Here is a 14,676-nt window from a genome sequence, read left to right as displayed (position 1 = left end):
TTACTGGGATTTTCACGCACAACCATTTCTAGGGTTTACAAAGAATGGTGTGAAAAGGGAAAATCATCCAGTATGCGGCAGTTCTTTGGGCAAAAATGCCTTGTTGATGCTAGAGGTCAGAGGAGAATGGGTCGACTGATTCAAGCTGATAGAAGAGCAACTTTGACTGAAATAACCACTCGTTACAACCAAGGTATGCAGCAAAGCATTTGTGAAGCCACAACGGGGATGGGCTACAACAGCAGAAGACCCCACCGGGTACCACTCATCTCTACTACAAATAGGAAAAAGAGGCTACAATTTGCACGAGCTCACCAAAATTGGACAGTTGAAGACTGGAAAAATGTTGCCTGGTCTGATGAGTCTCAATTTCTGTTGAGACATTCAGATGGTAGAGTCAGAATTTGGCGTAAACAGAATGAGAACATGGATCCATCATGCCTTGTTACCACTGTGCAGGCTGGTGGTGGTGGTGTAATGGTGTGGGGGATGTTTTCTTGGCACACTTTAGGCCCCTTAGTGCCAATTGGGCATCATTTAAATGCCACAGCCTACCTGAGCATTGTTTCTGACCATGTCCATCCCTTTATGACCACCATGTACCCATCCTCTGATGGCTACTTCCAGCAGGATAATGCACCATGTCACAAAGCTCGAATCATTTCAAATTGCTTTCTTGAACATGACAATGAGTTCACTGTGCTAAAATGGCCCCCACAGTCACCAGATCTCAACCCAATAGAGCATCTTTGGGATGTGGTGGAACGGGAGCTTCGTGCCCTGGATGTGCATCCCACAAATCTCCATCAACTGCAAGATGCTATCCTATCAATATGGGCCAACATTTCTAAAAAATGCTTTCAGCACCTTGTTGAATCAATGCCACGTAGAATTAAGGCAGTTCTGAAGGCGAAAGGGGGTCAAACACAGTATTAGTATGGTGTTCCTAATAATCCTTTAGGTGAGTGTATGTCTGGTAAGTATATAGCTAGTTGGAAAACAGTTTAGCTTACCTGTTTCTGGCAACATTTGATGGTAGAATGGTAGAATCTTGAGGTAAATGTTTGTGTAGACAAAAAGATCAAGTTAATCTGTTGTGTGATTCTGTGATTCACTCCTTTATAAAGTTTTGTTCACACTGTACTGTTGACACTTGCTGTGATCATCTTCTCTGGATCTGCTGCCTCAATCTGCTGCCAAATCACAGTTGTGCTGACACAACAGTGCCCCTTGTGGTGTGATACTCTTGTGGTATTTATTGATTATTATCTTTTAATGATCATGCTTGCACATAAGTTGGATTATATTGCACATTTGCCCAAAATTACAATAGGAAACATGGAAGAAAATGGAAGCACTTTGGGAAAAAAATCCGCTTTTACCACTTTTAAGAATATAGTGTTAAAATGGACAAAAAAAAAAAATTCTAAGCTGACAACCTGGCTAGAACACATGTTGAGGGGTTAAATATTAATACTGGATAGGTTGTATACTTGTACCAAAAAGTGTCCAACAAAGTTTTAATATCAGTTTTGGCCCCCTGACTATTGGAGGTGCACAAGTACTATTTTACAAATCACAAAGTAAGAAATATGCTCACATTTAATGCGCACGCAGTCACAACAGGGGTTTGAGCATATAACATCACGCTCTGACTGCAGCGTCTTTTTTATAAACATGAATTCAACATATAGCCTAACAAATAGTAATATATTCAAAAATATACAATCTACCTGACTTTACAACAAAAATATCATTCTTTTAAATCAGCCAAGAGGTCACACCTATCTTCTGTGATACACACCTATCACACCTAGATTTTGTGTTCACATGATTGCAGATAAAGCAGCCCCTCAGTACGAAATTTAGTTCTTTTTAGCTGCTTATTGACTTTAAATAGTCAAATACACACAAACTAATGTCAAAATGCTGGTCTTGGTGAGTATTCAAGTAAACCCATCAGTTATGTTTTTAAAAAGTTGAGAAAGAAAACGTGTGTAACAGTATAATGGATCCTTGTTGCGTCCGGTCTTAAAGTGACATCAGGTATATTGGATAATATTAGATAAATTATGAGATAATATTAAAATAGGATAATATTAAAATAGGACAAACTTCCATGGGAATGATGAGATGTTCCGGCCCATTATCTTATAGCTGTCACGGTTCATGAATTCACTGACTCCTTCTCGCGCTGTGTTTGTGTTGTGTGTGTGTGTGTGTGGGCGTGGTCGCTGATCAGCCGCTGATTGTCATCAGCGCCAGCTGATTCTGATCAGCGATCTCTATTTAAGCTCATGGTCTTTCGTCTTGTGTTTGTCAGATCGTTGTGGGATTTTCCCTTGTGTAGTGAGTCTTCGTTTGGTGTTCCTGATTCCCGGTGTGGTGTTCCTGTCGAGTTCGTTCTGCCTGTCGTCTTCTGTGGATCCTGTTTCGTCTCTTCACTCTGCGGACTCGTTTGGTGTTCCTGTCATCGTCTTCAAGGATATCTTCTCACCTGTTTACACCACGGGATCCGGGTTGCCCATCTGCCATCCTGCGCTACCAGGGACCATCTACTGTGTGCTTTATATCTCTGACTACGTGTTCATTCAATAAACCTTATTCTTGCATTTGCATCTTCTGTCCTTATTTTACGTGACAGAACGATCTGACCTCATGGATGCAGCAAGAGACTCTGACCTGGCTGAATTCCTGTCCAGGAGCGCTACGAGGATGGACCAGCAGGAGGAGAACTTGAACCTGACTGGACGCGCGGTTCAAGCCTTGGTAGCGCAGGTGTCCGAGCTCACCCAGCGTATTCAAGATCTTACGCCTCCCACTGCGCCGCCCACACCGCCAACGCCACCCCCGCCGCCGCAGATTAACCATCCACCGGAGCCTAGATTACCTGCACCTGAGAGGTACAATGGTGAACCACAACTGTGTAGAGCATTTCTAACCAAGTGTTCTCTGTTTTTTGATCTGCAACCGCAGACTTTCGCTTCAGAGGAAGCCAAGGTGGCTCTGGTTCTCACTCTACTGTCTGGACGTGCATCACAGTGGGGGACGGCGGTGTGGGAAAATAAGGATCCATGCTGTTCCTCGTTCCAGTCACTCGCGGCTGAGATGAGGAGGGTGTTTGATCGAGCGGTGGCCGGAAGGGAAGCTGCACGTCAACTAGCTGATCTTCGCCAGGGAGACCTATCGGTTACCGACTACTCGATCGAGTTCCGCACCCTCGCCGCGGAGTGTAACTGGAACGAGGAGGCGCAGTGGGATAGATTCCTGCATGGGCTGGCTGACCGTATCCAGGGAGAAATTTACGCCCTGGATCTCCCTAAGGATCTTAATGGACTTATCGAGTTGGCCCTGCGGGTGGATGCTCGACTGCAGCGAGTGGAACAACATTCCCGCAGGACCTTGGTTCCAGAGGCCTTTCCAGCACTTCGAGCCAGTGGCAGCGATACGGTCAGTCCAACCTTCGATCACGAGCCCATGCAGGTGGGTAGAGCTCGGCTCTCCCGGGAGGAGAGAGAACGACGGAGATCCCGGGGCTTGTGCCTTTACTGCGGCGGAACTGGACATTTCATCAACACCTGCCCCGTAAAAGATCGAGCTCGGCAGTAAGCAGGAGGCTACTGTCGGGCGGGATCTCCACCAGCAAGACCTCCTCCACCCTCCTCCCGGTGAGACTGCAATGGGCAACCCGGTATTACAACGGTCATGCACTTCTGGATTCTGGGGCCGAGGGAAATTTCATGGACTTGTCATTAGCACGTAAGCTGCAGATTCCCATCATACCACTCACTAACCCGATTTCTGTCAATGCACTCAACGGACAAGAACTACCTGTCATTTCATTCACCACTGATTCATTGACACTCATAACCTCAGGCAACCACACTGAAGAACTGTCATTTCTACTCCTGGACTCTCCTCATGCTCCGGTGGTCCTCGGTCATCCCTGGCTCACCCAGCACAATCCCAGGGTTGACTGGGGCCACAATTCTGTGTCTGCGTGGAGCACTAAGTGTTATGCGTCTTGTTTAATGTCTGCTTGTTCTTCGGTGTCTAGTTCTGTTTTGCAGGAGGAGTCAGTGAATTTGTCTAACGTGCCCGCGGAGTACCTCGACCTGAAGGAAGTGTTCAGTAAGTCTCGGGCTGCTTCTCTTCCTCCGCATCGTCCCTATGACTGTGCTATAGATCTTATACCAGGTACGTCTCCGCCTAAGGGCAAGTTATACTCTCTTTCTGTTCCGGAGAGGGAGGCCATGGAGAAATACATTTCTGATTCTTTAGCCTCTGAATTCATTCGCCCTTCCTCTTCTCCGGCGGGGGCGGGGTTCTTCTTTGTTGGTAAGAAAGATGGATCTCTGCGACCGTGTATTGATTACCGAGGGTTGAACAACATCACGGTAAAGAATACTTATCCTTTGCCGTTGATGTCTTCAGCCTTCGAGCGGTTGCAGGGAGCCTCTGTCTTCACAAAGTTGGACTTACGCAATGCATATCATTTGGTTCGCATCAGGAAGGGGGATGAATGGAAAACTGCTTTTAACACCCCCAGGGGCCATTTTGAATATTTGGTCATGCCCTTCGGGCTGTCCAACTCCCCAGCAGTTTTCCAGGCACTCGTCAATGACGTGCTGAGAGATATGGTTGACCAGTTCATATATGTTTACCTGGATGACATATTGATTTTTTCATCTTCTCTCCAGGAACACGTTCAGCACGTCAGACGAGTGCTTCAGAGGTTGCTAGAGAATGGGCTTTTTGTCAAGGCGGAGAAATGCGCTTTTCATGCACAGTCTGTTCCTTTCTTAGGCTACATCATCTCATCTGAGGGAATACGCATGGACCCTGACAAGGTTAAGGCTGTGATGGATTGGCCAAGTCCAGATTCCCGTAAGGCCCTACAGAGGTTTCTGGGGTTTGCCAATTTCTATCGGCGTTTTATTCGCAATTTCAGCCAACTAGCCGCACCTCTGACTGCCTTGACCTCCCCCAGAATGATGTTCAGGTGGTCCGATACAGCCGAGGCTGTATTCGCTAACCTCAAGAGCCGCTTCAGTTCTGCTCCCATCCTGATTGCCCCTGATCCTTCACGTCAGTTCGTGGTGGAGGTCGACGCGTCAGAGGTGGGGGTAGGTGCAGTTCTATCCCAACGTTCTTCCTCAGATGACAAGATGCACCCTTGCGCGTTTTTGTCCCATCGTTTATCTCCTGCCGAACGTAACTATGACATTGGTAACAGAGAGTTGTTGGCAGTCAAGTTAGCACTGGAGGAGTGGCGCCATTGGTTAGAGGGTTCGGGGGTACCTTTTATCGTTTGGACCGATCATAAGAACCTGGAATATATTAGATCTGCCAAAAGACTCAACTCCAGGCAGGCTCGATGGGCACTTTTTTTCGGACGTTTTGACTTTGTTCTATCGTACCGCCCGGGTTCCAAGAACATCAAACCCGACTCTTTATCTCGTATTTTTGATCCATCCGAACGCCCGGTGACTCCCGAGTGTATTTTACCTGAGAAAGTAGTTATCTCCACACTCACATGGGAGGTCGAATCGAAGGTCAAGACGGCCTTAGAAGGGGTAATGCCTCCGCCCGGTTGCCCACCGAGTCGTTTATTTGTGCCAGAGGGGGTTCGGTCCGACGTTATTCGATGGGGTCACTGTTCCAGTGTAGCATGTCATCCAGGTGTTAATCGCACCAGCTTTTTGGTCAAGCAACGATTCTGGTGGCCATTAATGGCTCGTGACATTCGGAGTTTTGTTTTGGCTTGCTCGGTTTGTGCCACTGGTAAGACTTCCAATCGACCCCCAGAGGGATTACTCCAACCGCTGTCTGTCCCTTCGAGACCCTGGTCCCATATAGCGCTAGATTTTATAACCGCCCTCCCACCCTCCCAGGGTAAGACGGTCGTTTTGACCGTAGTGGACCGGTTCTCGAAGGCGGCTCATTTCATCCCCTTGCCCAAATTACCTTCAGCCAAGGAGACAGCGGTGGCTGTCATAGATCACGTCTTTCGGTTACATGGCCTCCCGACTGATGTGGTTTCTGACAGAGGGTCCCAATTTGTGTCCAAATTTTGGCAGGAATTTTGTAGATTACTGGGTGCGACTGTCAGTCTGTCTTCGGGTTACCATCCCCAAAGCAATGGGCAAACCGAGAGGGCCAACCAAGATCTTGAGAGAGTGTTGCGATGTTTGGTGTCCAAGAATCCTTCCTCCTGGAGTCAGCAACTGTCATTGGTGGAGTACGCCCATAACTCGTTACCAGTGTCATCCACGGGCCTATCTCCGTTTCAGTGTAGCTTAGGGTACCAGCCACCAGTTTTTTCTAGCCTGGAATCCGAAGTCGCGGTCCCCTCCGCTCACGCCTTCGTCCAGAGGTGCGTCCACACATGGACCGGAGCCCGTGAGACTCTGCTCCAGGTGAGGGCACGCACCAAGGCCAAAGCCGATCGCCACCGGTCTAGGCCTCCCGTATACGTCGTGGGTCAAAGAGTGTGGCTTTCTACTAGAAATATTCCGCTCCGCTCCGTCTCTAATAAACTTGCTCCTAAATTCATTGGCCCATTCACTGTCACCAAAATCATTAGTCCGGTGACAGTCCGCCTCAAACTTCCTCCAGCGTACAGGAGAATTCATCCCGCCTTTCATGTCTCCAAATTAAAGCCTGTTTTTCGTTCTCATCTTAATCCGCCAGTCCCGGTTCCCCCACCGCCGCGACTCGTAGATGGGGAACCTACATATTCGGTAAAACGTATTCTGGACTCGAGAAGGAGGGGACGCGGATTTCAGTATCTGGTGGACTGGGAAGGTTACGGTCCTGAGGAGAGAAGTTGGGTTCCTGCGAGAGACATTCTGGATCACTCCCTTATTGATGATTACAATCAACAGGTAGGTCCTCCTGGGAGCGCCAGGGGGCGCTCCTAGGGGGAGGGGTAATGTCACGGTTCATGAATTCACTGACTCCTTCTCGCGCTGTGTTTGTGTTGTGTGTGTGTGTGTGTGTGTGGGCGTGGTCGCTGATCAGCCGCTGATTGTCATCAGCGCCAGCTGATTCTGATCAGCGATCTCTATTTAAGCTCATGGTCTTTCGTCTTGTGTTTGTCAGATCGTTGTGGGATTTTCCCTTGTGTAGTGAGTCTTCGTTTGGTGTTCCTGATTCCCGGTGTGGTGTTCCTGTCGAGTTCGTTCTGCCTGTCGTCTTCTGTGGATCCTGTTTCGTCTCTTCACTCTGCGGACTCGTTTGGTGTTCCTGTCATCGTCTTCAAGGATATCTTCTCACCTGTTTACACCACGGGATCCGGGTTGCCCATCTGCCATCCTGCGCTACCAGGGACCATCTACTGTGTGCTTTATATCTCTGACTACGTGTTCATTCAATAAACCTTATTCTTGCATTTGCATCTTCTGTCCTTATTTTACGTGACAATAGCCTACCACAGCTAACTGAAATCGACTTGGTAATTAAACAATAAGTGCTAGCTAGTTTAGTTACCACATGAGAATAGCCAAACAGTACAGATGATTTACAAAATCATACACAAGGAAATATGCATGATTGGCCAAATGTTACTGTTCTCAACAAAAATATGACCCTATGAGTTTCGTAATTTGTAGAATAGGATTTGTGTATACCTGCAATGAAGAATTTAAAAAGGTGTAACTGATGTGTTGTGTTTGTGAGAGAGAAAGGAAAAAAACTACGAGTTTGCAACTCCTAAAACATTTTCTCGAAGTCTTAACATCTACAAATTGCACTGTTATAGGGACTCTGTTTTGCTTCAATAATAGTAGATATAATACAGTGTATGCATAATTTGAGTCGATATTCTGATCATGTTTTTTTCAAGCACGTTTTATCAATGCCAAACCACATCAATCTTATTATTATTAATAGTAATAACTACTATTTATTTTGTATATAATCAATACAAAAGAAGTCTCTTCTGCTCATCAAACTTGCATTTATTTGATAAAAGAATACAGACAAAAATGTTTTTTAATATTGTGATATTATAATGTAAAACAGCTGTTTCTATGTGAATATATAGTAAAATATAATTTATTCCTGTGTATAATATTATATCATGAGTAATGATGCTGAAAATTCAGCTTTGCATCACAGGATTAAATTATATTTTAAAGTATATTAAAATAGAAAACCATTATTTTAAATTGTAATTATATTTCACAATATTACTGTTTTTTTCTGTATTTTTGATCAAATAAATACAGCATTGATGAGCAGAAGAGACTTCTTTTAAAAAACATTAATAATAGTAAAGTTTCTAAACTTTTGACTTGTACTGTATAATCAAGTGATATTTAATAATTAACTAGGGCTGGACCCTGTTGACCCAATCAGCATTTCTTGTCCAATGGTCGGTCAGTTTCATTTTTTTCTCATGGGCATTTAATAATGACTTTTCAGCATAAATCTATTTTTTTTTTTTTTGGCCCATTTTATCTGTCAAAGAAAACCTGTTTAATAATTAAGCACACCTGAATAAAGGTGTCCTCATTAACAATTATATATCACTTATAGATGATTATATACAAAATTAATGGTAGTTATTAAGAATGATTAGGTTTTGAATTGATAAAATGTGCTTGGAAAAAAGTATGATTAGATTAGACTATAGATAAACTTTTAATTAATAAGCAATAGTATAATAAATATGCTTGAACTGTAGATGAACTGTATGCAAATATAACAAACGGACACAATCAGCTGAATATTCAGGGTTGTAAACTTGTTACCTTTAAGTAAAAATCACTGTTTTGAATCCAGAATAGATCATTTGCATGATTTGTGTAGATCCAATGAGTTGTGGAAAATGTGAAAAATGTGGGTTACATATTTACATCCCTGATATTACAAGAGCAAGGAACTTACATTTTAATTGCCAAGGCAAACCAATGTATCTGCTATATTCTTCTGTCCTCTATTTTCAAGGGTAAACTTTCTTAATACACATTCTACTCAATATGTCTTTATTTTGTGGAACACAAAGTCTAATTCACCATTATTATTATTATTTTTTATAGAAAAACGATAATAGTAAATTGTGACTGAGGATGTCAGTCTCTTAACTTTCTGCCTTGCATCTCCTTGTGCCCCACTGAAAATAAAAGTCATATGCATTTTGGGACAAAATAACATTGAGCAAAATTCTGCATTTTTTTAGCGGCGTCTAGTGGTGAGGTTGCGAATTGCAACCAGCAGAAGTTACGGTGGCCGACAAGAAGTGATGTCGTTGTCTGAGACAGCAGAGAGTAGACAGTTAAGCAATGAGGTTTATGTACAAAGATACATGAAGAAATTCGGTTTACTTCATTTAGTAAAACGATATGTTATTGCGAATATTATTATTCCTCATTGTGTCAGTGTTTTATCCGCTGAGTTTAGCTAGCTTCTTTGCACGAAGAACAGCATAGTGACGAAAAAGTGGAAAAGTAAAGGAAAAGTAACTTTACACGATCAGTTTTGTAAATATAAGAACCTAATTTTGTAAGAAACATGGGGGAAACAGAATCCGACGGCAAACAATTTTTTTAGTATGCCATAACTTAAAACTATATTAACCAACATTTTTTTAGATAAGAATGCAGCAAATGACTGATGAAAAAAAAAAGCTCAGTTTTGCTCTGTGATGTTGACCTGCTAATAAAGGCTTCTTAAGACAAATGGTTCTAATGAACTAAAGTCTAAAGACTAATGGAAGTGGTCTAATAGTTAACACTATAAATAGATCTATGTATGTTTCTGCAAAGTTTCACGGTAAGTAAAAATTTTGAAGACTCTAACTATAAAATATTGTCCAACAGACATGCCAACATGCCAAGTTTTTTATATAAGTGTATCATAATGACATTTACAAAGCACTTGTGAGGTTTATATGCAGTATGTGATGCAGAATGTGATATTCTTGTAATACAGTTGGAGTTGCCACCTGTTTTACTGCTGAACACTGTTGCTATAGAGAGCACAACAGGTGAGAAAAGGCACAGATTTCAGTGATACAAGAATCAATCTCATTCTTAATTTCTCTCAGTTATTACACATACAATAAAGGCCTATAAGTGAAAGAGTTATATTTCTCTGCTTGTTTCAGGGTGAGACATGATTTAGTGAAAGCTGTGTGTTTGTAGGTCAGGTTATACTCTACATCAAGTAGAGTTGTACACCAAGTTGGTTTGTTGGGACCAAATGTCCCCAAAAGGGCAGATAAAACTGAAATCACCTATTGTGGAGACCCGTCATACAAAATTATTTTTAATTAAAATCCCAAAATGCAGAAATATTTATGATAGTTAGGTTATGTAAGAGGGTAGAAAGTATAATTAGCTCAATGTAAAAACAATACAACTCAATAGAACATCCACAGAACTATAGAAAAACAAATGTGTGTGTGTGTGTGTGTGTGTGTGTGTGTGTGTGTGTGTGTGTGTGTGTGTGTGTGTGTGTGTGTGTGTGTGTGTGTGTGTGTGTGTGTGTGTGTGTGTGTGTGTGTGTGTTGTGGGGGAAGGGAGGAGAGAGTCCCATTGGCTTAAGGAAAGATTTGCTTCCTTAAAGAGAATGGAGAAGCTGTATGGAAAGCCTATATAAACTCAACTTGCTGCCACTCTTTCCCTCTAATTTCATTTAAAGGTTCTGCTGCGCACTGTAAGGTGAGTCTCTATTATTCTGCCCATCTTTAGGGTTTGCACTCTAACATTTGAGCATGCCAAAGACCTTCAGAACAACTCACTTGTGCTGAGCAGCCACACAGCCAAGAAATCAGATCAATAAGCTCAAAAATACGCTATTACGTATTATGCTGTTTTTGTTATTGTAGAGGTTATGAATATGTTTTGATGTGTTCTTTGTAATCAATTTTGGCCAGTTTTAACTGTTTAATGCATTGTAATGTCAAATGCTCAAAAATGTTTAGTAGACCTCTGATTTATATAATTAAGCACATGCTGAAAGTTAGCTATTTCCTGTCTTAGTTTATCAGCATTTTTTGCAGTACATTCAGCATGCTTTATTACTAATAAGTCATGTATTTGGTTTTTCAATGCACATGCTCATAATCCATTATACACTGATTTATAAGTATTATTTAGCCAGTCTTATAGTTCCATGAATGTATTTATATAGATGTAACCTGCATTGCTATAATGTTATTATATTACAGTTACAATGACTTTTAGTAATTCAGATTTATTTCTGTCAAATAAGTTAATATATTGTTATTAATAGCCGTGTTGTGTTCTTATAAATACTTATTGTGAGTGATAATACAGTTATAAATACATCATTGATGACTTTAAGTTAAGTGAAAACATTGGAAGCAATTTTCCTAAAGCAAATGTTAAGAAATCATGAAGATGTGCTAATTGTACATTTTAAGTTGTTTATTTGGAAATGTTACTAATGAACAATAATTACTGTAATAAAATAATGGGGGAAAAAAATTATATATAAAACTGCTAAAAGCAATATGCATATGGCTGAGGAGAAACAGATTTTAACAAATCAAAATGACCATTCATGACCTCTAATAAAAACATTAGCCATTAAAGACATAATTGGTACAGCAAACAAGTGTCTCTGGAACTATGTAATATTTGATCATTTATAAATCGGTGTATAATGGATTATGAGCATGCACAATGCAAAAGCAAATGCATGACTTATATGTAATTATACAAATAATATAAATGTAATAAACCTATAAACTAAACTATAAAACTATAACTGTTCTTATAATGAAAAATAGGTCTTAATGTAAATAATCTTTATAAATATATTTATAGAATAGTAATACTTATAAATACAGCTATAATTCATTATACGCATGGGCTTCATAGAAAGTGTTACCAAAGTTTCTTTTATTAACTAAAAGGTTTTGCGGAACTAAAAATGGTTCTTCTAAACCCCCTTTTGGAACCTTTTATTTTAAGATTGTATCACCACATATTACATATTACCTTCAGACACCTGATGACATGTATGGAGACCACTACTCATTTTAGAAAACAGTCCCAACTCAGTCCTTGTCCAATTCAAAATCTTTTTTTGGCAGGAAAAGTACAGAACTAATATAGTTCTTTAGACTAGCAGAGTATTTTTACAGTTGTGCAGGGTTTCAGCTGTTAGGTGTTGAGGCTGAGGAGATTCTACAAGAGGCAGCAAGTTGTCTGTCAGCTGTCTCGTCTTCTGAATTGGGTGCAGACCCCCTAGTTCCAACAAAGGAACACTAAAACAAGAGCGCAAGACAACTGCTTCTCAAATTCAAACCCTTAAACACCAAACACGTCTTTGGGTTTTGACACACACCCATGTACATCAGCCGTCTCTCTTTCACATTACCCCAAGCCAAATTTAGACCTGCTGCAGGGCCAGTGACTGAATATAAATTGTTTCTATTAGATTGAAGACTGCAACACCCCCTCCTGCCACCCACAGGCATCTTCACCTTCTGAGGGAGCGCCATAAAGAGACCGGCAAGATGTCTGAGTATGTACTGAGTTACAACATCATGATCTTTGTGTGCTGTGAAAATGATCATATAACTCATCGTCCTCGATCACTGAACTCTCAAAATACATTTAGTGCCAAGCTCCAATCAGCTCATTTTGTATTTATTATTATACATACTAGCTAGCATACATGTCTAAATAATACAATTATCAAAAGTACAATGCTTTTTTTGGAGTTCCATCTGTTTGTTATAATCATCGCATCACAGTCGCTGAATGATGTAGCCTATGTTATGTGCTCTCTGAAATTTGCATTCTGATAGGAAAAAGATGACGTCCAGCCGTAGGCAACATCTGAAGGTAAGGCTATCTCTTTCTTCATGAGATCTGGGCTATTTGAACTGTCAGTGACTCTCTTGTTAATTACTGTCTATGCTTCTTCTCGTCTTTGTGCTCCAGAGCTTGTTGCTTCAGATCGCTCATGGGCTTTTGGAGGAACAGGCAGCTGAGGAGGAGCAAGAAAAACAGCGATACATGGAAGAAAACTGCCCTACTCTCTCACTGCCTGGAAGCATGCAGGATCTACAGGTACAGAGAGAGAAAGAGAGAAAGAGAGAGAAATGCAAGCTGTAATAGAATTACATAATGCTTAAGAACAGTTTTATACAGGCTAAATGCCAATTCACACTGCACCAACAGGTGTCGACCATAGACTGTAAAAAAGGTGTCGACCAACACTGACAATCACCAGATTACAGTGCGCTACTTCTCAGAATTTACAAGATCCAACAAGCGGCAATTGAGCAAGTGCCGACCAACGGCAACAGACGCCAACAGGTGTAACACACTGATTTGGCTAAAACTGACAAAGCGTCTATTAAGTTAGACCCCTTCCTGGGTCAACATTTTTTTTTTGATCCTGGAACAACTTTCCTGTCCAAAAATGTAATCTTAACCATTTAATCCCTACACTTAATCTTAACCCTAGCCATAAGTTTTCCCTAAAATCAGAGAGAAATGATAGGTGAATAACACTGATGTAGAAGCACCTAACCCTGGCTGTAAAATCTGATTGGTTGATTGGAATGTTGTTCTTGGATCAATATCTTTGTTGATCCTGGAACAACATTCCAATCAACCAACCAGTCACCAAGTGAACATAACTCAATTCTGTACTTGGTGAAATCGGTGCTAATGCCAGTGCATTGTGAATTGGCCTAAAAAGCACACCATCTTATTCATTTGCAGGTATTGCTGTTTGATGTGCAAATGTACAGTTGACTAGGCCATGTGTGAAAATTTGTGACTTTTTTTATCTTTGCGGCATGTGTCTTTGTGTAAAGGAACTGTGTAGGACGTTGCAACAGCATATAGATGCCATTGATGAACAAAGATACGACATGGAGACCAAAGTGGCCAAGTCAAACAAGGAGGTACTTCTTAATGGTTCTGTTCTACTTATAGGAATTTAACTTCTGTAACTTCTAAAACTTAAACTTTTTTCTTGATCACTTGAGATTGATGATCTGAAGATAAAGGTTCAGGACCTGAAAGGTAAATTCAAGAAACCTGTTCTGAAGAGAGTGCGTATGTCTGCTGATGCCATGCTGCAGGCCCTGCTGGGCTCCAAACACAAAGTGTCTCTGGACCTGAGAGCCAACCTCAAACAGGTCAAGAAAGAGGTCAAGGAGGAGGTGAGCACACAGTAATAGCCTTTTAACAGAAACGTGCAATAAAATGTGGGCATAACTCACACTCTTTTGGAGACTTTTACAGCAAAGGTAGTCAGTTGTTAAACATGCAGTCGAAGATAATGATCTGAAATTCTGTATGCTAAAAATTATGAAAAAAGTGATTTAAATGAGAAGGCTTATACTGTAGTTTTGAAACGTTGTACTTTATCTGCTGCTACAGGAGAAGGAGGCAGTGGGAGACTGGCGTAAGAACATCGAGGATAAGGCTGGTATGGGTGGCAGGAAGAAGATGTTTGAGTCTGAGGCCTAAATCTGTTTTTCTTCAACAATTTTACATTTCCATTCAATGATTTGTTTGGTTAGGTTGTCTTAATTCTTGTGGTCCTCAGTGTTATGAAAGATAAAAAGTGGTAATGTTTTCTATTGTGTGAAGTGATGTTACAGGTGGTAAAAGTAATACATGAAGGAGGTTTTGATGTATGTGACGGTTGGTTTTATAGCTGAGGCTTTAAATTGAT

General features: G+C 41.4%; 2 protein-coding genes across 2 annotated transcripts; both read left to right on the top strand.

Moving 5' to 3' along the window:
* Positions 1–2,658: 2,658 nt before the first annotated feature.
* LOC308704947 (uncharacterized protein) lies at positions 2,659–7,359 on the top strand (the record flags this gene model as incomplete). Its single annotated transcript, XM_081389675.1, has 4 exons — positions 2,659–3,189; positions 3,295–3,483; positions 6,081–6,887; positions 7,105–7,359. The coding sequence occupies 4 exons, from the start codon at positions 2,659–2,661 to the stop codon at positions 7,129–7,131; spliced, it is 1,554 nt and encodes a 517-aa protein (XP_081245801.1). The 3' UTR covers positions 7,132–7,359.
* Positions 7,360–10,508: 3,149 nt separating this feature from the next.
* On the top strand, positions 10,509–14,676 carry LOC308679593 (troponin I, fast skeletal muscle-like). Its single transcript, XM_081347131.1, has 7 exons — positions 10,509–10,667; positions 12,415–12,501; positions 12,788–12,824; positions 12,924–13,052; positions 13,808–13,897; positions 13,982–14,158; positions 14,379–14,676. Exons 2-7 carry the CDS (start codon positions 12,494–12,496, stop codon positions 14,466–14,468), a joined length of 531 nt encoding a protein of 176 aa, XP_081203257.1. The 5' UTR covers positions 10,509–10,667; positions 12,415–12,493; the 3' UTR covers positions 14,469–14,676.

Source organism: Scardinius erythrophthalmus (genome assembly GCF_964197995.2).
Source record: "Scardinius erythrophthalmus genome assembly, chromosome: 2".
Taxonomy (NCBI): domain Eukaryota; kingdom Metazoa; phylum Chordata; class Actinopteri; order Cypriniformes; family Leuciscidae; genus Scardinius; species Scardinius erythrophthalmus.
Note: the sequence above shows the minus strand (reverse complement) of the source record. Positions and strands in the feature narration are given on the sequence as shown.

What these genes read in the sequence shown, in the direction of transcription:
- LOC308679593 (XM_081347131.1), top strand. An exon ending in GAAGCATGCAGGATCTACAG is followed by an intron (nt 13,053 to 13,807) that starts GTACAGAGAGAG and finishes CTTTGTGTAAAG; the next exon opens with GAACTGTGTAGGACGTTGCA. An exon ending in AGAAAGAGGTCAAGGAGGAG is followed by an intron (nt 14,159 to 14,378) that starts GTGAGCACACAG and finishes CTGCTGCTACAG; the next exon opens with GAGAAGGAGGCAGTGGGAGA.